Source organism: Bolinopsis microptera, chromosome 7, assembly GCF_026151205.1.
Source record: "Bolinopsis microptera isolate Bmic1 chromosome 7, MBARI_Bmic_1.0, whole genome shotgun sequence".
Taxonomy (NCBI): Eukaryota; Metazoa; Ctenophora; class Tentaculata; order Lobata; family Bolinopsidae; genus Bolinopsis; species Bolinopsis microptera.
The window spans coordinates 19,410,050-19,431,937 of record NC_087078.1 but is presented as its reverse complement, the minus strand read 5'-3'; the positions used below and the strand labels follow the sequence as shown (position 1 = coordinate 19,431,937).

The following is a 21,888-nucleotide window of genomic DNA, read 5'->3' as shown; positions in this document are numbered from 1 at the left end:
ATTATGTCCGATAAGGCAGATATCAGTATTATTATATATTAGGACGCAATGAAACTACCGGACCACGATGTATGGGGACTTGCCACCCCATGGCAACATTAAAATATATCGACTCTGTTACATCGTTTCCTCAAATTATTTGTTTTATAGTAGTGTTGAAAGTATTATTATTATTATATAATAATTATTATTATAGAATTATTATTATTATATAAAAGGACAGCGACTAGTGAAAAGTGAACATTTTTAAGTGTCATAATTGACTCAACTCTAAACTCTTACTCAGTTGGAGCCAGCACATTAAATAGCTTAAGACCAAAATATCTAGAAATGCTGGCGTTATGACGAAACTTTTAAGTTCCATTCCGAATAAAGCGCAAAAAATGCTATACAATAGCTGAGAATGTAGAGGAAGAGGTTTCAGAAGAGTGAGCTGAAAAGAAGACTAGATTCTATTCTAATTTATTGATTATCATATTTATTGAAATAAACATATAATATCCATTACTCCAGGAGTGATGACAATGAATGATACAATAGCTTAATTCAATCTCACTTGTATTATTGCGCTGTTTGGGGTACCTAATCTTCAAATTCCATACAGTCTTTATTCTCTGCTCAAAAGAAAACTATTCGCTTTACCATTTACTAATACAGAATATCACAACTATTTTTACAATTTTGGCTCTTCCTAAGAAACGGGATCAATACAAATTTTGCCCCAGAAACATGTTCTATGTTTGAACTTTGAAACAAAATTATTTATTGACACAGATTTCACAGATTTTGAACTATTCCGATGTGTTTCCACACTTAGAAATTTAATTAGTATTGAGCTGTGTACAAGTAATTTTAGTGAGTGATCGAAATTCTTGCTCCAAATTTTGACATTGGTTTATTTTTGGACCAGCATTTTTTGAAACTCATCTTTGGCAGTGATAGTATATTATAGTACTACATTTGCAGTCCACTACAATGTAGATGCACTGAAGGGGTACCCTAAGAAGAATTTTTTGGCAGGGCCACTTCAAGAAAATAACAAATTTTCAAGAAAACAGAAAAATGTGATTTAAGCAACAATTTTAAATACTTAAAAAGTTGTTCCATTTCTCAAGAATTTACAACAGGTATGCATATGGTGACTTAAACTATTGAGTTGTTAAGTAGATTAAGAATGGAAAACATACCCTGATCTTGGAGAAAGCAGACCCTGAATAACGGTTTTCCGATTATTTGGGTGATTCAACTGTGAACCGAGGAGAGAGCCATGGAGAGAGCCAGGGAAACTTTGACAGTCTGTCAGTAATTTATGTTGGTGGGGAAATATTTATAATATTTTTTCATATAGTGCGATGATATTTTGTTGACATGTGTGATGATGTGATGTCATAAATTTTACTTTATTTTACTTTACTTTACTTTACTTTACTTTTACAACAAACTATATCCGTAGTATATGCTCACAACTGATGGGCAGTGAAGGAGTGCTTCGTTACATTTAAGTATTTGCTAAATTATCAATTAGGTGTTGGGTACCCCTGCAGATTTCGTCGATTTCAGGTGCCGTCGGCACCATAAAAATTAAAAGCAAACATACATTTTTCCCCTAAAATCGAACGCTTTCTGCGCAAAAAATTGACCTCAACAGAAAAAATTAAACATGGCTTCAAATCCAAATTTGAACCAGAGATTTTTCACTTCCTCTCGATAAACTTAATTTTCAACCCAAAATAAAGTCTCAAAGGGGTAAATTACTCAGGTCAGGATTGTAGGCAATGATTATGCCAAACCATACATTTTTGTAAATTCATTAAACTTTCAATTTAGCCTAAAACACCCTATTTCGCAAAATTTTTCCGGGGGGCTGCGCCCCCCAGCCCCCGCCAATGTGGTCCGCCCCTTACCTGGACCCCGCTGGGGGCCGCGCCCCCAGACCCCTGCCACAGCTTGCAGCTTCGCTTGCCGACAGCCCCCCCCCCAAAGAAAAATCCTGGCTACGTGCCTGAGCAAAATATAGGTTAAGGGCTTTTCAGATGATTTGGCTCCTCAACAGATACCGACGTACATAACGGTCAATATGTAGTTTAGGTTTACCTGGCCCGTAGGTTACGAATGTGCCCGAGGAGGGAAAAAAAGCAAACTTAAGAAAATTTCTCAGGAACTTAAAAGTTCACCTCAAAACGAAATCTGCACCTATGGTGTTGGGTACATAGTAAAAACCCACCATCTTATTTAGATAAATGGAGAAATAACTGAAACGAGGTTGCAGTCCACAAGTGACAGAGTTAACAATGAAGCATTTTATTTGTTGATAATCAATGCAATCAGTAAGTATTTTATTGAAGTAAATTAAAAACATATGATATTGATGCATCGATCTATGTTTTCTAAAAAACTTCAGTACCTACATTTTTTTTCTGTTGAGATTTGAGAATGATCGCCGTTTTGTTTTAGCTTGCATCCTAAAAAGTCTTTTGTTACTTGAAGTGACTAAACTATTTGATAGTTTTGTGTGGTGGTTGTTGGGAGTACAAAGAGAATGAAGAAGTTTGTGTTTCTATAGAAGGAGATATTACTTTCAGTATAACCTACGAAAAGAGAAACGGTGAAGCAAAGGTAATACTTGTTAAGAATAAGGATATTGTAGCAATGAAACTATTATATTATATTATATTAATGACAGTTGACTATCAAGCAGTTTTACCTCGCATCTGTACTTGTATAACTCTCCATCTGCCAGTGTAACCTGTTTTCGATAATTTCAGTTAACAGATGTGTACCTGCTACTATTCCTAAAGGCGCAGATGCTGTTACTATTACTGGTGCTTGTGAAGATGTAAGCTCTAAACAGTCCAGTATGACTATGAAATGGGGTGGTGGATTTCAAGCTGACTTTGTATTCTTCAAGGTAAATTCATCATATTTACCAGCTCTTTTCTAAGGGAAGGTAATGGGAGCATTTAAATTTAAAAAGTATTAATTAGATAAGTATTAATTAGATAAGTATCTTCAATTCTGCCGCAATTTTCGATACATCTGAAATTTGCGTTAGTATCTGAAATTTTCGTTACGTCTACAATTTTCGTTACACCTGAACCAATGACTTTTCAGAATGAAGAAAAAGACCATTGGTATGCTGAAAAATGTCAACTATCTTACCCAAACTCTTTACTACCTGATGCCTTTGTAACTGAAGATTGTAAGTTTATATTTTGATCAAAGGAAAGCTTATAAAAACAATTTATACCGAAATGAAGTAATCATATCAAATCCACATTATGAATGAAGATTTGAAAATATTTACTGGCAAGGAAGGTTTGCTTGGTTTGATTGTTACGATACATCTGATTTGAGCGTGAACTTTACCGTGATGTTAGTCACCAACTCTTCATTGGTAACAGTTGCCAAACATCATTATAAGTTTGTTACAATCGTCAGTCTACCTATTTTAACTGACATTTTCTTCAGCTACGTTAGCTCGGACAACTGAGAATCAAGAATTGTTTCTAACACGGCTGACTGACTTCTACTTATGCAAAAGCTCCGATACCCACCCCCTTTACCTCTTCGCTGACGACAAAGTTGACATTACAGCTAACATTGTGAACCTGGCATCCTCAAATCTAACAATCAAACCTTTTAAATCTTTAAAAGGTTTGTGGTACACATTAATAGAGTTTTTTAGTTCGTTCAGAAAATTATCAAAATACGATTGCTGTGATCTTCAGATGCAATTGCTGATTGATCTTTTCATATTTTGTGCCAGCTAAAAGTTATTTCAAAATATAAAGTTCACTATTATATCAGAAGCATATGAGTGTACTAAAGATTCGTCTAAAACAGACCCACCTAAACCTAAAACAGACCCACCTAAACCTAAAACAGACCCTAAAACAGAACCACCTCAACCTGCTCCAAAAGCAGATCCGTACGTATTTTCAACATTATACCTTGCAATGATTAATTACTTTTTCAATGGTTTATGCTCACTATTTTTAATATCAGATCATGATCATGAGATTGAGATTGTTGAAAGTCGGGGCTGTCCAAAAAAAGGGAAAAAGGGCATATTTAAACTTATTGGGTACTAAAGTCTTATTTCTGAATTTTGTGAGATTTGCTCGCATTTTCAGTGCAAGATGCTCAGGGTGCTTGCTATAACAACTGGATACATTTATATAACAACTAATAACAGTTGTCTGCAGTATTTTGTGCAAGCCAACGGTCCCAAAATCTTGTATATTTTGTCACTTAAACAACAATTATTGAAGAGAAAATCGATATCAAAATTAAAGGTGCCTACTCACCAAAAATTATATGATTGATCATTCTAGCGACTATGTACTATGAATATACATTACATTACATTGTTACATTACATAATAACATTTCCAATACCTACTTAGATTGCGCAATCGACTCATCAGTTATCATAAACGATATCATTCGAGTTTTGCCGAACTGAATAACTTCAATAATTAATAATTATAAATAACTTTATATATAACTTTTCAGGGGTCCGTCAGGGAGTAGGGTAGCGTGGACATGTGCAGTTGTCAGTTTACTTGTTCTCAGTGTGTGCGCCATCTTCATCTACCACAACAAAGATGGGACTCCCGCTTATGTTAGGGTTGTTTAGTGTGTGCGCCATCTTCATCTACCACAACAAAGATGGGACTCCCGCTTATGTTAGGGTTGTTTAGTGTGTGCGCCATCTTCATCTACCACAACAAAGATGGGACTCCAGCTTATGTTAGGGTTGTTTAGTGTGTGCGCCATCTTCATCTACCACAACAAAGATGGGACTCCAGCTTATGTTAGGGTTGCAATCTTCATCTACCACAACAAAGATGGGACTCCAGCTTATGTTAGGGTTGTTTAGTGTGTGCGCCATCTTCATCTACCACAACAAAGATGGGACTCCAGCTTATGTTAGGGTTGTTTAGTGTGTGCGCCATCTTCATCTACCACAACAAAGATGGGACTCCAGCTTATGTTAGGGTTGTTTAGTGTGTGCGCCATCTTCATCTACCACAACAAAGATGGGACTCCAGCTTATGTTAGGGTTGTTTAGTGTGTGCGCCATCTTCATCTACCACAACAAAGATGGGACTCCCGCTTATGTTAGGGTTGTTTAGTGTGTGCGCCATCTTCATCTACCACAACAAAGATGGGACTCCAGCTTATGTTAGGGTTGTTTAGTGTGTGCGCCATCTTCATCTACCACAACAAAGATGGGACTCCAGCTTATGTTAGGGTTGTTTAGTGTGTGCACCATCTTCATCTACCACAACAAAGATGGGACTCCAGCTTATGTTAGGGTTGTTTAGAGTGTGTGCCATCTTCATCTACCACAACAAAGATGGGACTCCAGCTTATGTTAGGGTTGTTTAGTGTGTGCGCCATCTTCATCTACCACAACAAAGATGGGACTCCAGCTTATGTTAGGGTTGTTTAGTGTGTGCGCCATCTTCATCTACCACAACAAAGATGGGACTCCAGCTTATGTTAGGGTTGTTTAGTGTGTGCGCCATCTTCATCTACCACAACAAAGATGGGACTCCAGCTTATGTTAGGGTTGTTTAGTGTGTGCGCCATCTTCATCTACCACAACAAAGATGGGACTCCAGCTTATGTTAGGGTTGTTTAGTGTGTGCGCCATCTTCATCTACCACAACAAAGATGGGACTCCAGCTTATGTTAGGGTTGTTTAGTGTGTGCGCCATCTTCATCTACCACAACAAAGATGGGACTCCCGCTTATGTTAGGGTTGTTTAGTGTGTGCGCCATCTTCATCTACCACAACAAAGATGGGACTCCAGCTTATGTTAGGGTTGTTTAGTGTGTGCGCCATCTTCATCTACCACAACAAAGATGGGACTCCAGCTTATGTTAGGGTTGTTTAGTGTGTGCGCCATCTTCTTCTACCACAACGAAGATGGGACTCCCGCTTATGTTAGGGTTGTTTGATGAACCTCATTTTGTGGTGTTATCAGGCGCATTTTACAGTGTTTTTCAAGACTCGAATTGTGCGGTTTAAATAACTGAATTTTGTTGCGTTATTATGCCAAGTCGCCAAGTGTTGGTGCGATATTTTACAGTCCACAATTTTTCTCCGAAGTTTCTCAACGAAACTGGAATTATTTGATATTAAATAAATATGGCGTGATTTGATTTAAATTAAGTTCAGAAAGCAAACTATTTGGTATTTGAGATTTTGCTTGATTTTTGGGTTAATTACTATGATTGTCCATGTTATGGTGTTAGAAATTGAAAACATGTTTTTGGTAAAAGTGTGAACGATCCTAACCTTATCAAGGGATGAAATTCGTACTATTAGAATTTGTAATTATATGACGTTATGACAGTTTTGACTTTATATTACTTATTACTACATGATATTATAACAAATTGTATCAAACAGTGTATCATGGTTTGTAATCGTTTTTAATTTTTCGCGGCAATCACTGTTGTTAACTTTTGAGTTTTTTCTTGTGTCGAGGGTAATTTTGTCTTTGGTTTTGTTCAACTTTTCAACCTATAATAAAAACTGGTGTTTTCACTTATGCCGTATGCGTATCTAGCAATAAGTTAAAATCTAAACTGTAAATTGTAGACTTGTTGTGCAGAGTGTTCAAACTTCTGTTAATAAAGCTTTACAATACAAATAAAACACAGTCGTTAAGGCAAAGTAGGAGAAGTTTCACAACTGTGATATTGATAGTTGGACAATATCCGGAAATGAAATAAGGTAGATGTCAGTCGGCGCGGGGAGATTCAGGACACACACGGTCACTATGGTTAAAGGACATATTTTTATTGTTATCAAATCCCTGGAGAGTTGAAAAGACAGCTCAGTGGAAAAGGGCGCAGATTATCTAGTATAATAACAGTGGGACAGGCTAGGGGGGTTACAGTATAATAATACATTTCGTCTCCCTCTCATATTTCACAATTGATTTTATTGTAGCCTGCAATATATTCCCTGGTAGAATGGTGGCGGCAACATCTTATTTCGGAGGCCAATTTAATCCTGGCAATTTTTCTATCCGCTACAAGTTGAGTTAGTCCGGAATGTTCGTGAACTTTTCTTACGAGGCGATCAACCACATCTCATAGATCAACCACATGTCATAGATCAACCGCATGTCTGAAAGAGACTTTAATATCAGTTTTCAATATTTCCACACTCCAAAAACTTACGTTTATCATAACAAATGATTGACTATTAGGAATGTATGTAGGGATGTTGAATGTGAATAATTTCTTTTAGCAGCTTGAATATTGCAAAAAATATGATAATATGATGACTTAATTGAAAGAATAATGTTGTCTATAGTGTTATATATATATATAATATATATATAGATTGAATGATTAACATTAAACATATTCTATGCGGCTCATAAACAATTATTCAAGTTAGACTGTAGCCACAGTCTGGGTACCTGTAGGTACCTTGCAAACGTTATTATAAATCAATAGATCATATAATTATATTAAGCATTATTCTATAAACTTTAGCATAATATTCTTCAGTTTAGCATAAAATATATTCAGTTTAATGTACCCGCTTATGATTAAGTTAATATTGTAAACCCTGGCCCGTGCTCAGTTACACTGTATAATTAGAGCTGCTGATTCTCTTTCTTGAAGGTTATTGCTATATTATAACTATCTTTATATTGCTATAGTATATTTCTGTATATCTACCTTTTAAATTGTATATCTACCTTTAAATTGCTATATATTGCTATATATCGACCTTTACGAGCTATTGTGTAAAGCTACTATACGGTTCAGTGCTGTCGAGCAGTGGGTTAAGTGGTCACTATGTAAGGGATCCTTTTATTCTTCTTGTTTTTACATCAAACAATAAACCCTCTTCTGGTTTAAAACGAGAACTTAAAAACTTTGGTATTTTTAAAATGTCAGATTTAGTTTCTCGGTTTTTAAGCTTCACTACATTTTGTCTTTTCCTTTGCGTTCCTCTCTTCGCTAGAATAACCAGACGAGATTCACTTGCTAAGCCTTAATTCTAGTAACTAATTTATTACGTAAGATAAAGTTTCCAATTACTAGCCACACAGACTGCCTAGAGTGCAAGCTCCAAGTAACTCAATTAGCAATAATTCGACACGGTAATTTACAGCTCTACTGGACATGATACCTCTGTAAAGTTGTATATAAGAGACTGATCGGCGGATCTCGCTGTACATTTACTATTTTCTGTGCTTTAAGTGCATTTCCGCTGTTTAGTTGTATTATATGTTAGGGTAAGTAACGTGTATTGTCAAGTGCCAAACTTTAACTTTTAGTCTGTTATTTTACTTCAACGTATTAATTCGTTGAAACTTGACTAGTTATAATTGATGAGCTTTAATGTCAATTTTACTTCTTACTTCAGCATCTAGCTGGTCGATACACCTTTCCTAGCTCCGTACACACTGTACACACTGTACATACTATACACACTGTACACACTATACACACTGTACACACTGTACACACTGTACACACTATACACACTATACACACTGTACACACTATACAGTATACACACTATACACACTATACACACTATACACACTGTACACACTATACACACTGTACATACTATACACACTGTACACACTGTACACACTATACACACTGTACACACTATACACAATATACACACTGTACACACTGTACACACTATACACACTATACACACTATACAGTATACACACTATACACACTGTGCATACTATACACACTATACACACTATACACACTATACACACTATACAGTATACACACTATACACACTATACACACTGTACATACTATACACACTGTACACACTATACACACTGTACACACTGTACACACTGTACACACTGTACACACTATACACACTATACACACTATACACACTATACACACTATACACACTGTACATACTATACACACTATACACACTATACACACTATACAGTATACACACTATACACACTGTACACACTGTACATACTATACACACTATACACACTGTAGACACTATACACACTATACACACTGTACACACTATACACACTGTACATACTATACACACTATACACACTATACACACTGTACATACTATACACACTATACACACTGTACACTATACACACTATACACACTGTACACACTGTACACACTGTACACACTGTACACACTGTAGACACTATACACACTATACACACTGTACACACTATACACACTGTACACTGTACACAATATACACACTGTACACACTATACACACTGTACACACTGTACAGTGTACACACTATACACACTGTACACACTATACATACTATACACACTGTACACACTATACACACTGTACACACTATACACACTATACACACTATACACACTGTACACACTATACACACTGTACACACTATACACACTGTAGACACTGTATTGAATTATGCATGTCTTATTGTGTGGTATTATATTGAATTAGTCAACTGAAAGGTACACATGTGTACTATTGTGTTATCAATACACACAAACTCACAGTGCATGCAGTATCTTGACATGATTGTATTGTACCATCTAATATCATTGACACTATTGTTTTACATATATCAGCTACTGTGTGGTGAAATGTCAAAGTATTTAAACATGTATGGTGGTGTATACATATCACTAGGCTGTATGGTGGTGTTCAACCATTTTCACCTCCCCACTAATATCTAACAGTGATATAAGTTCTCATATGAGAGGGGTGATTAGGCATAATCAAGTTTTATCAGAATTGTAAAGGGGACTGTCAGCCGTCAGGTTGAATAGAATTACACATATAATTACAGAGGGGGGGGGGGGGGGTTAAAATAATTTTCTAGTTTTAACATATGTGATAGATAAGAGCTGAGATATTGCTTGCCAAAGTTTGAGGTTTACCTGTAATTAAAATTATAACTTAAACTTAACCTCAAAAAAATGTAAACTTCAACTTTTGGAAAAGACTGGCCACACCCAGGACCTGAGACTTGGCACAGGTGTTCCTTGGGCCCGAAATCTCTATGTGCACAGAATTTTAATAATTACAGGTAAACCTCAAACTTTGGAAAGCAATAAAGGAGCATCACACACTTTTGTACCACAAATGTGACATAAAATGGATCACTTTTTCTCCCTCCTCGCTCTCTCTCCCATTACTGCATATGCAGCGTTGGTACATAATCATAATTAGGTTAGCCTCGATATTCACTGTCATGTAATACTATAAGCTTATTAGGGGACTAGGGGAGGGGGCACTCATTGCGGTCTGTTTGGACTGTAGAGAGAGTTCATATTTTCCTACGACAATGTTATGCGTGTTTGCAAATATAATAGGCGGGTTTATACTTTTACATTTCAACTGCGATAGTGAAGTCCCGGCCGTAGGCCCGGTTTACACTAGTATATATTTATAAACACTAAGATTTATCAATTAATTAATTAATTAGTCCACCTAGTTTCCAACATTTCACCTCACGGAGATCCCTTTAAGTACAAAGTGTGTAATTAACAGTGTGTACAGTGTACAACGTGTGTAATTAATAACACAAGTTCTATGTGATACATGAAGCGTTCTACTGGGTGTACAAATGTGATGCAGGACAGATAAATGTTAATTGAAAACGTAACTTTAGCTGATTTCAGCGGAATCCAATTATTTCGTACAGACACTACTCTGGCAGGGGGGGGGGGGGGGGAATGTGCCTGACACTACTCTGTTTTTAAAAACTTATCTAATTTTATTTTAATATATTCGGTAAAAACCTCGGTAAACATGCGACTTCTTATTTTAGAATATCACATATTTCGGTATTTCATTTCGTATTAACTTGCTGAATTTCTTTTTGCTGTTTGGTTATTACTCTGATTGCACTTTTTTATTGATCTTATGCAACCATCGCATCATAGACTTTGTGGTATCGTTATCTTCACAAATCTTATTGTCCCAGGAATCATTCCAGAGAGTTCCCAAAATTTCTGACATCAGAAAAATGCACAATTACCATTTGTTACCACTTTTTACCACATTGGTTTTTCGCAAATAAGTCAACATCTGAATACCTTAGAAGATTCTAGTTTAAAGCAGTGTAGCAGTGTGTTAAGAAAACAAAGAAGAAAAACGTTTTATTTAACAACTTTTTAATAAATAAATACGTAATCTAATTAATTAATTAATTAATTAAATATTAGTAAATTTTCAAATAGTTCAAAAATATAATCTGATGAGAAATGTTCACAATTACGTAAAACGTAAACAGGATTAAACAGGATTAAACAGGATTAAACAGGATTAAACATAAATTTGTCAATGAGAGCCCTAACACTCATGTCTTGACTATACATCAACATAATAGAAATAAATAAATAAATAATGTGCAAGAGTGTTCTTAAAAACGTATGATGTTCAACTAATTTTTATAAAATTTTTGAACATTTTCACTTTCAATATTTTGGATTTGTACAATTCTCGACATTTTTAAAGAATAACCACTATTTACGACTATCCAAAACTATCAAATAATTGCGAAAATGAACCTTCATTTGAAAACAAGAATTTCGCCGCGGTTAAACCACGCACGATCAATTTTCCCTACCATGTAGTACATGGTAGGGAAAATTGTACTTGTACCATTATGGCATTAATTTGACCATTGTTAATGTTTTGGCCCGGCGCGCGCTACTTCGAAGAAATTTAGACGAGTAACATCTGGCATTAATTTATTTGAGTGAAAAGTGTGACTGGAAAAAAGTGCACCATGGCCATAATTACATACTATGTTTTTTATAAATGAGTGGGATTCGTGCAAGGTAAAAATTGACGATTTATCCAGAAAATTACGGAAAATAACTTTGCGAAGGAGGAATTTCACTGTAATTAATTAACACATGGCTAGCGTCGCGCGCAGCATAACAGACGCTTCCTATACACTTAATTATAGGGGAGTGGTCTATATTGCGAAGGAGCAGACTTTTGTCGTCACCGCAGGTCCATCCGGCCACCTCATATATCCAAACCCGATTACTATACTTATTCCCTACGATCTTTTTGCCTTCGGCAAGAGATAAGAGTAGGGAAAAAAAATCTCGAAGATCGACTGTAGAGTGATTTAGCTTTAGCACGCTCGCTTATGATTTGATAGTTCTTTCATTCAAATTTCTGATTGTTTCTGAATAGACTCAGTGAAGACAGATTCTAATAAAAAATAAATAGCTGAACGAATAACGTATCGACATTTCTACGTCATACTCATTGCTCATATTTTAATACTTTCAACATATTTTAATACTTTCAACATATTTAATACTTTCAACATATAACAAATAATTTGAAAATATAATATGTGAGTATGACAGTATGACGTAGAAATTTCGATACGTTATTCAGCTATTTATTTCCGTTAGAATTTGTCTTCACTGAGTCTATTCAGAAACAATCAGAAATTTGAATGAAAGAACTATCCCAATTTTGAATTTGTTTTGAACTCGAGCGTGCTAAATCACTCTACAGTCGATCTTCGAGATTGTTCTAAAAGGGCCCCCGACAGTTGAAACCAGCTTGAATCGTGATGTATTTTCGGACGCTGATTCAGAATCACCCCCATGACATAGGGTTAAAATGCTCCCCTGCTTTACAAAAGCATAATATGCTGAGAACCTAACCCCAACGAGAAATAAGACAAATTTACTTATACGGTCATATCACGTGATCGAGACAGTTTTTTACCCCTATGTCATGGGGGGTGATTCAGAATCAGCGTCCGAAAATACAGCTATTGAAGTTGGTTTCAACTGTCGGGGGCCCTTTTAGAAAAATCTCGAAGATCGACTGTAGAGTGATTTAGCACGCCCGCTACACTGTTGACTGTACTCTTGTCGAGGTACATAGATAGGAGTGTATTTTATTTTTGATATAAAAGTAAAGTGCTAATAGAAATAAAACTCAATATTCAATGCAACTTTTTAAACCTATGGTCATTCAACGAACAAACACATTTCTTTAAAACAAGTATCATTAACATATGGTTTTTAAAGCTTCGGTTACTAAAAAGTATAAACGTCTGTTGTACTTATTCGTTCATTCCCCCTTCGGACCCTTCGGCTTACCCTTCTTCTGGGGATCAGCTGATCGTTTTCCAATGTTTAATAGGTTAAGATCACCGTTCTGCTGGGGTTCAGCTGATCGTTTTCCAATGTTTAATAGGTTAAGATCACCGTTCTGCTGGGGTTCAGCTGATCGTCTGATCGGCTGACACTGAGTCAGAGCGATCAGTCCTAGCACTAGTAGAAAACAGAATACTTTCGTCATTGCTGCGGGTCTGGTGTTTTTTTAGATAAAAACAATAGGATACGAATATGACAATACTTAAATAGTTCAACGTTTTTTACAAATATCAATCGATATCAGATAAAAATGAAAATAAGATTTTAAAAGACTGAAACCTGGTAAAAGGAACAGGACTGAAAGTTAAAGCCCTGATACTGATAGTGATAAAATTAAGGCAAATACCACCGTGTTTTAAGGAGAAATCAGTCGTATCAGAAGTCGTTCAAAAGGTAGATCAAAATATTCTATTCTATTGTTAAAGATGAAAAGGAAAGAAGGAAAAAACCCGGAAATCGACATATTTAGGTGTCTAAAAAACCAATAGAGATCTAAAATTGTTTGGAAGAAGACCTCAGTATTTATGAAAAATACCAGACTCTAATTTTGTTCACGATAATTCTCGTAAATCAAAGAAGGGAGCGGGTGCCTTAAATGGATACAGTGTGGGTGAGACTGAGAGTCATGAAAATATAATCATTTGTTGAAATATCGTCCCAGAGTCTTAAGGGGGGGGGGGGGGGGGGGGGGGAACTTGGTTTCGAGATAGCAGTTGACCAACAAACTAGGACCGTTGACCGAACTTTTGAGGGGGTCCCGGACCCCAACCGCCAAACGGTGCCGGCGGGGCAGCCACGCCCATATTTGGTCCAAATTAGGCCCAATTAAGCCAAATACCCTGAATATGCCCAAAAACCAGATTTTATGTGCTCTACTTGTACCTAGTGGTCCCTTGAACTCATATATGAATTTTCATTGAGATTGGACAAAAAATGACTGAGTTATGAGCTAAAAAGTATGTGCCCATATTTGGGCATACGCACTAAATTTGATCGATTTTGGTCCATAAATTGGTCAAATATCAATATTTTTGAATGAAACCAACTTTATATGAAGGGTAAGCCTAAACTGCACATTCTCTATGATTAATAATCATTTTTTCAGAATCAACGTAGAATCGCCTCATGACCTTAAGTTTTGTATTAAAATTTTGAGTTAGGCCTTAATTCTGAAAATTTCATGAAAAAATATTGAAACCCTATTGTTTTGAGCCTATTGTTTTGAGCGAAGTCAGTTTTGCAAATATCGCGAACTGAGATATTGTTCATTTTTTGCGATTATTTGAACACAGAATCCACATTCAGTTAGATATTGAGCTGATAATCAATGATTATTAATCATAGAGAATGTGTAGTTTAGGCTTACCCTTCATATAAAGTTGGTTTCATTCAAAAATATTGATATTTGACCAATTAATGGGCCAAAATCGATCAAATTTAGTGCGTATGCCCAAATATGGGCACATACTTTTTAGCTCATAACTCAGTCATTTTTTGTCCAATCTCAATGAAAATTCATATATGAGTTCAAGGGACCACTAGCTACAAGTAGAGCACATAAAATCTGGGTTTTGGGCATATTCAGGGTATTTGGCTTAATTGGGCCTAATTTGGACCAAATATGGGCGTGGCTGCCCCGCGGGCACCGTTTGGCGGTTGGGGTCCGGGACCCCCTCAAAAGTTTGGTCAACGGTCCTAGTTTGTTGGTCAACTGCTATCTCGAAACCAAGTTTCACAAAAAAATCAGGGTGAACCCACCCCCCCCCCACCCCCCTTAAACAAAGAACTTAAACTTAAAGAGAACTGAATGTTAGTGAACTGGAAGTGGAGCAGCTATATAAGGACGGCTGTGCTCATTTCATTTGGGCTCAACATTCCTCCTTGTCTGCTTACTTGTATCAAGATATATCTGTAGTCTCGTATGGTAGGTAAACTGTGCTACACTTCAGTCTGTTACTATGATCTGTGATAAATTTAAATTAAATTAAAATTTGTCACTGTTCAAGTTAAATAAGGCAGTACCCAAATAAAGAATTTCACTATAGTTTGCTTGCATCAAGATACCTTACTAAAACTAGCTTGCATCAAGATATAACTTATAGTATGGTAGGGAAACTGTGCTACACTTCAGTCTGTTACTATGATCTGTGATAAATTTAAATTAAATTAAAATTTGTCACTGTTCAAGTTAAATAAGGCAGTCCAAAATAGAATTTCACTGTAGTTTGCTTGTATCAAGATACCTTACTAATACTAGCTTGCATCAAGATATAACTTATAGTATGGCAGGTAAACTGTGCTACACTTCAGTTTGTTACTATGATCTAAGATAAATTTAAATTAAATTAAAATTTGTCACTGTTTAAGTTAAACCCAGGAAACCTTACTGGCCAGGGCCTAACTTCAAAATTAAAAGAGATAGCGACTTCCGGTTTTTTGCAACATGTTCTTTTTGTAAAAGTAACGTCCCCCCCCCCCTCCAGGGGGAAAATTTAAGACAACGTAGATTTTGAGTTATCTTCAAATCTCCAGAAAAGTGTCACGTGCTAGCTGCTTGAACATTAGAATGCGCCACGCGTGCAAATCATGCTTAATGTTGCGCACGAGCTCAAGCTGTCTGTTTAAATTAAATCACCTAGCTAGTAACACCGCCAGCCAGTAAGTTTTTCTGGGAATGATTGACAATGCCAACATGCAACATCACCAGATCAGAACATCCCATTTAAGATTTATTTATACCATCCGTCTGTCCCTCTGATTCCCTTCAACTCTCTACTTCTAGCTACCTTACTCGGGATTATTATGACCGGGATAAAGTGGTGGGTTTAGGGTAATTTCGCCATATTTTTCCCGAACCACATTTTCACCGGTCGTTTAGTCGTTAATAAACCCGCCGTCTCAGCTTTTAGGGTTCCCAAGGGGTATGGGTGCTCATATTTTAATCGTTGTCTTATGTTCACTAAAGAAGACTATTGGGACACTTGCTGTAGGTTTTTCGACTTCATTTGGCTAAAATTGCAAAAAATTCGCCTTTTTGCCCAATTCTTGTCATATATCCTTATTGTCAAATTTGATTTAAATAGGCCAATTTTTAATTTCTTAGGTATTGACTATCTCTACATAATGAAATAGGAGTCGAAGTAAAAGTTACAGTTAAATTAAAACTTGAATTAATTAAAACTGTCAATAACATGAATCAGTTTCATCAGTCATTTATTCATAATTCTAAACAATGTGAACGATGCATTCTTTCGAAGATTTTCTACAAATTGGGTCATAATGGTTATTTGATACACGTAAACATTTAATGCTAATTCAAAACAACGAATTTGCTAGAGTGCTAGACTACCAAAAATATTCCAAGTGGTGGGTTGGAAATCAAGTTATAGGCAACGTTCAAAGCTGTCGCACCTTTAGCTGACAAAATGAAGGTACTCCTAAGAGCGGCATATGATAACGAGTTCCAGGCTCAGAAAAGGGGGGATGATGAAAGGGATGATCCAGATGAAGATAACGAAGATGATTACAACTTATTGGAAGACTAAACAGCTCTCCCTTTATCTTAATATCGATCTGGTTGTTACGCTTCTAATGTTAAAAATTATTTTCCATCTAGTTTGATTAACCACGAGTCATTATTTCTGTCTACTTTCAACAATTATTGATAATTCGACTTGTTTCACAAGTTTTAGCAATGCGAAAATTTCTAAACTTGCTTATCTCTAATAAGGAAATTTACATCTGAGACAAAATTTTTGAATCTAAAATTGAAAGGTTGGACACCGGTAAAATGGCGACCGCAAAAATGTGGTGGGTTTTGAGCAATTTCGCAACCGGTTGTTAATAAACCCGTCGTAATAATCCCGAGTAAGGTAATATAAAGAGCGGTGTTACTGTTAGAAGTGAGTAAAGTAGAGGTAATGTCATGTATTGTAGCGTGATGCACTACTGGGTCGCGCATCTTCTCGCAACCTTCCGTAGATCGGCGAGATGCACCACTGGGCTTCGCCGAGCTGGGAAGGATTGACATCGTGAAACAATGTCATGTACAAATCATCAACACGAAAACCGACTCGGCAAACGTATTTTCAAGAAGCTGATTGAAGATCTGCAGTAGTGGTATTCCTGAGTTACAAACTACGAAGACAGTCGTGAGGATCGAAACTGTGGTATTTACATTTTACATGTGACTAATCAACAAGCACAGGGTGGTCGGGGTCACGTGCACAGGGTAGTTGGGGTCACCAGTCACGTGCACAGGGTGGTCGGGGTCACGTGCACAGGGTGGTCGGGGTCACATGCACAGGGTGGTCGGGGTCACCAGTCACGTGCACAGGGTGGTCGGGGTCACGTGCACAGGGTTGTCAGGGTCACGTGCACGTGTACTCTGCCGTGTGACAATAAATTGGATCACGAGGCAAATTTGTCATACGTTGTATGACCTGCCGCGCACGAGTGCGTGGCTCCCCCTGTATCGCGGCTCCTCCTGTATCTTCAGGACTATACTGAAACGACCGTGGGGGTCACAACGTGATACAAAGGCAAATCAGAACAATCGCGATACAGCAACCCTGCAAGACAATTTTCAGTTTCCACCTGATCATCCCACGAAATATCCACATTGAACATCACAGCAAGTAAATCTACTAAATTATGACCAACAAAACTAATCATTACATTCATCCAGAAAACCAACCAGGAGAAACCTTCATACTCATACTCAACTTCTTCAACGGCGACAATATTATATCAAACATCCATTGCAGCCAATGCAACTAAGAAGCCGACGATTAGAGTTATTGCTATCATCAGAGCTGAAGCATATGCTAAAACCCTATACTAACCCTAACGAGAAATTCGACCAACTTCCTTATACGGTCATATCACGTGATCAAATTCAAAACAGTTTTTTCGCCAATTTCTCGGCAGGCCGGGGAGCATTTTAACCCTATGTCATGGGGAGTGATTCTGAATCAGCGTCCGAAAATACATCGAATCAAGCTGGTTTCAACTGTCGGGGGCCCTTTTAGAACAAGAATTTCGCCGCGGTTAAACCACGCACGATCAATTTTCCCTACTATGTAGTACTTTCGAGAAGAAAGCGGCGCGCTACTTCGAAGAAATTTAGACGAGTAACATCTGTCAAGGCATTAATTCATTTGAGTGAAAAGTGTGACTGGAAAAAAGTGCACCATGGCCATAATTACATACTATGTTTTTTATAAATGAGTGGGATTCGTGCAAGGTAAAAATTGACGATTTATCTGACCAATGCAGCGCCGCGCATCAACAATAAATGAATCCAGAAAATTACGGAAAATAACTTTGCGAAGGAGGAATTTCACTGTAATTAATTAACACATGGCTAGCGTCGCGCGCAGCATAACAGACACTTCCTATACACTTAATTATAGGGGAGTGGTCTATATTGCGAAGGAGCAGACTTTTGTCGTCACCGCAGGTCCATCCGGCCACCTCATATAACCAAACCCGATTACTTATTCCCTACGATCTTTTTGCCTTCGGCAAGAGTAGGGAAAAAATGAACACGAATATTTTTCGATTTGACAAATTCCTCGAACCAGTGGTGGTAATAAATCATACCAGAAAGAATTATTTAAATTGGGCACTCAGTGACTGAGCTATTAAGGCCAACGTATGGGTACTGACTTTTGCCCCCCCCCCCAGCCCCCCTGTATTTTTGAAATTTCTGAAAATTTACTAATTATTTAATTGATTAATTAAATAATTTATCTATTAAGAAGTTGTTTAAGAGAAAGTTGTTCTTCTTTGTTTTCTAAACACACTGCTTTAAACTAAAATCTTCTAAGATATTCAGAAGTTGACTTATTTGCGAAAAACCAATGTGGTAAAAAGGTGGTAAAAATTGGTAATTGTGGATTTTTCTGACGTCAGAAATTTGGGAACTCTATGGAATGATTCCTGCGACCTTTCCCGACCATTTCCCGTTGAAATCGCTTTGTTGCGAATTATGTTCGACAAAGGCTTACTTTGGGACGTATTTGACTGTACTATAATTTCATTTAAAATGACTTGTAACCTGGTTTGTAACCTGGCTTCATAATAATAATACGTCATATACTGGGCAGGGCAGGTATGTTTGGTGTATTGGTAGATTGGTTTGAGTGGGTGCCTGACATGCCATGGCTTGATATTCCATATTGTATTCTCATGGCTGTGTTTCTTCGAGAGCACAAAGGTTTGAAGCACACTTTTTAATCACAATCCTTTAATCTTCTCTTCTGAGTTTTATTATCTGCATTCTTGCAATACCATCATACAAAATCTCTTTTTTTACTGAACAATTTAAAGACTGAACTAAATCTATCCCAGGGAGCATAAAGTTTGCAGTAAACCACCCTATTGCATCCCTTGTGATCCTCATCCTCTACGTACAAGCTAATGTTATCTGTGTTCACCTCCTGCTGGGTCTGCCTCTTGTTGGGTGTCTTAACAACGCCTGGGACTCTCTGACTGCTGCTCTTTGTTGGTCAGATTCTTTACATTTTTTAATAACATTTTTTTCGTTATTTGAAAAATACCTTATGTCGTAACTTATAATCCATCAAACTGAATTTCAATTTCAAGCTATGTATTTTTATCGAGTCAAATCCCAGGTGGGGAGTGTTCTTCTGCCCTGGAGATTTGTTCTACAAAGCTGTTCAGCTTAAACCAATCCAGGTTAGTTTATCAAACTTCCGGTTATTCATCCGTGTGTAAAACACTTTTCGTCGAGAACCTTCCCCGGTGTTAAGTAATTTCCTTATCTTAATTACGTTTCAGTTAGCGATAGCCGTCATCTGTGAAGCTAGGCACGCGAGGCTCGTCATGCATTCTTGTCAGGAAGGAAACCAATACTTTCCTCAACACACCACTATCATAATCCTTTGTGGAGTTGTTGACGGTAATTAATCAAGACTACAATCTAGATTGAACATTAATGTGATCAATCGAGTTTTTCCAGAAGTTTGTTTGAAGCGTATTCGTCGAGAATAAAAAATCCCCTACAAAATTCACGGAAACGTCGTCGGGCGCGACCGCCGAACGAATATTTCATATAAAAGTTCGCGCATCTTGTCTGATCTTGTCTAGCTATATAGCTGGACTCTGACCAAACCTGCATTTATTCCGATCTTTTCTATTGAATATTCCTCTTCATTTAGCCTTTACACTCAGTTTGTTTACACTTAGCCCTTCTCGCAGGAAGTGCTGTTCGTCTGATGATGAGTTTGGACAGGAAGATAAGAGGAGAAGCTGCTTGTGAAAGTGATGGGGAAAACGAACTGAAACAAGTCACAGAGTAAGTCCTATTTTCAGTCATATTTGGGTAAACTTGTTGAGTAATCATCCTGCCTGACGCGGGAAGACTGGAAGGTATTTACGGTTTGGTGTATATATATTATTGTCACAGTACTTTATTACTTTTCTTTTTCAGAGTGACCAAAGCCTCATTCGTGCTGGGAGTTTTCAACGCTTTGATCCTCACGGGAAAGATTCCTCTCACAGCTGCTGAGGGTGTGTTCTTTGGTGCTCTGTTCATGGTCGCTCTTCTCCTCAACGATATTCTCCTCGGCCGAACTTCCCCCTTCATTCCTATTCAGGTATTTTGAACTGATGGCGTATAATTGTTTTGTTATTCCGTGTTATTTAGTACTTATGTGAGTTGTTTCTGTCAAAGCTGCAATGAACAATTGTCAACTTTACGTTTAAGGAATAAGCAGTGATATTTTTCAGAAAGTATACTGTCTTTTAAAACAAATACAACTTTTTCAGGGTGCGTTTTGGAAAGTGGTTTGCTCGAAGCATCAAAAGGTGGAATAAAGCGCTCGCCTAAGAAGATTGAGGACAATATATATTTATTATCGTAATCATATACATTATACATTATACATTATACAGCATGATAACTTGGTATGGCTGGTATTCCTGCTAGGGATCGTTCACATATTACGTAATCACTTTATGGACAATTTTTAACCCCCTCCGCAATCAGTTTTACACTATCGTAATTATTTGGAAACCCCACCCCCACCCCCCCCCTCGGCTGATTACGTAATATGTGAAGTGTGGACAGTATACTATACTTGAAGGATTAAGATACAATTATTTTTTGGGCAACAAACAACATTACTTTAATGCAATTTCTCAAATTATGTACCAATTGTGCTTGAATTTTGTTTATGATGAAGAATTATGTTTCGATGGATATGAAGTAAAAGTTTATTTTTTGAAAGATTATTAAATTTAAATCTAGAATTATTTTGTATGTAATTATATAAATACCGTGTAATTATAAATTATACCTGAACTGCTTCAATAACATACTTGTTATATAAAGATTATAAGTTACAGTTTAACATTTATATAAATTATTATTTTACGAATTATGTTCAATTTTAGTCAACATCCTATCCAGCCTATGTATGTTGTGATAGGCGATAGCACAATGACAAATTCATGGGCTTGATGTTGGGCTAGTGAGCTAGATTATATTTATGATAGTTTTTATTAAATTAAATCACTTAAAATCTACGTGTTCTATTGATTCTGTTTTATTCAAGACTGCTGTATGTACTTAATTTGTTTTCCTGTCAATTTTGTTTCTAAATTTTAACTTTGGGCCAAAAAAACCTCATTTTTATCGAGCGTGGGTAATTTTAATCTCGAT

At 36.8% G+C, this 21,888-nt stretch overlaps 2 protein-coding genes across 2 annotated transcripts; both read left to right on the top strand.

Annotated features, from left to right (window-relative positions):
* The first annotated feature begins 2,213 nt into the window (after positions 1–2,213).
* LOC134819037 (uncharacterized) lies at positions 2,214–6,988 on the top strand. The gene is made up of 7 exons (XM_063828799.1): positions 2,214–2,327; positions 2,507–2,616; positions 2,766–2,908; positions 3,112–3,199; positions 3,469–3,654; positions 3,808–3,928; positions 4,516–6,988. The coding sequence occupies exons 3-7, from the start codon at positions 2,858–2,860 to the stop codon at positions 4,637–4,639; spliced, it is 570 nt and encodes a 189-aa protein (XP_063684869.1). The 5' UTR covers positions 2,214–2,327; positions 2,507–2,616; positions 2,766–2,857; the 3' UTR covers positions 4,640–6,988.
* Positions 6,989–12,356: 5,368 nt separating this feature from the next.
* On the top strand, positions 12,357–21,815 carry LOC134819036 (trimeric intracellular cation channel type A-like). Its single transcript, XM_063828798.1, has 8 exons — positions 12,357–12,368; positions 19,309–19,419; positions 19,554–19,710; positions 19,838–19,901; positions 20,004–20,124; positions 20,424–20,520; positions 20,656–20,821; positions 20,994–21,815. The coding sequence occupies exons 2-8, from the start codon at positions 19,317–19,319 to the stop codon at positions 21,039–21,041; spliced, it is 756 nt and encodes a 251-aa protein (XP_063684868.1). The 5' UTR covers positions 12,357–12,368; positions 19,309–19,316; the 3' UTR covers positions 21,042–21,815.
* The last annotated feature ends 73 nt before the right edge of the window (positions 21,816–21,888 follow it).

Excerpts from the sequence above, each read along its gene's own strand:
- LOC134819036 (XM_063828798.1), top strand. The coding sequence starts at position 19,317 with ATGTTTGGTGTATTGGTAGATTGGTTTGAGTGGGTGCCTGACATGCCA. Across the intron at positions 19,902-20,003 it reads TTCAGCTTAAACCAATCCAG|TTAGCGATAGCCGTCATCTG; the intron begins GTTAGTTTATCA and ends ATTACGTTTCAG. Across the intron at positions 20,521-20,655 it reads GAACTGAAACAAGTCACAGA|AGTGACCAAAGCCTCATTCG; the intron begins GTAAGTCCTATT and ends TTTCTTTTTCAG.
- LOC134819037 (XM_063828799.1), top strand. The coding sequence starts at position 2,858 with ATGACTATGAAATGGGGTGGTGGATTTCAAGCTGACTTTGTATTCTTC. Across the intron at positions 2,909-3,111 it reads CTGACTTTGTATTCTTCAAG|AATGAAGAAAAAGACCATTG; the intron begins GTAAATTCATCA and ends ATGACTTTTCAG. Across the intron at positions 3,655-3,807 it reads ACCTTTTAAATCTTTAAAAG|AAGCATATGAGTGTACTAAA; the intron begins GTTTGTGGTACA and ends CTATTATATCAG.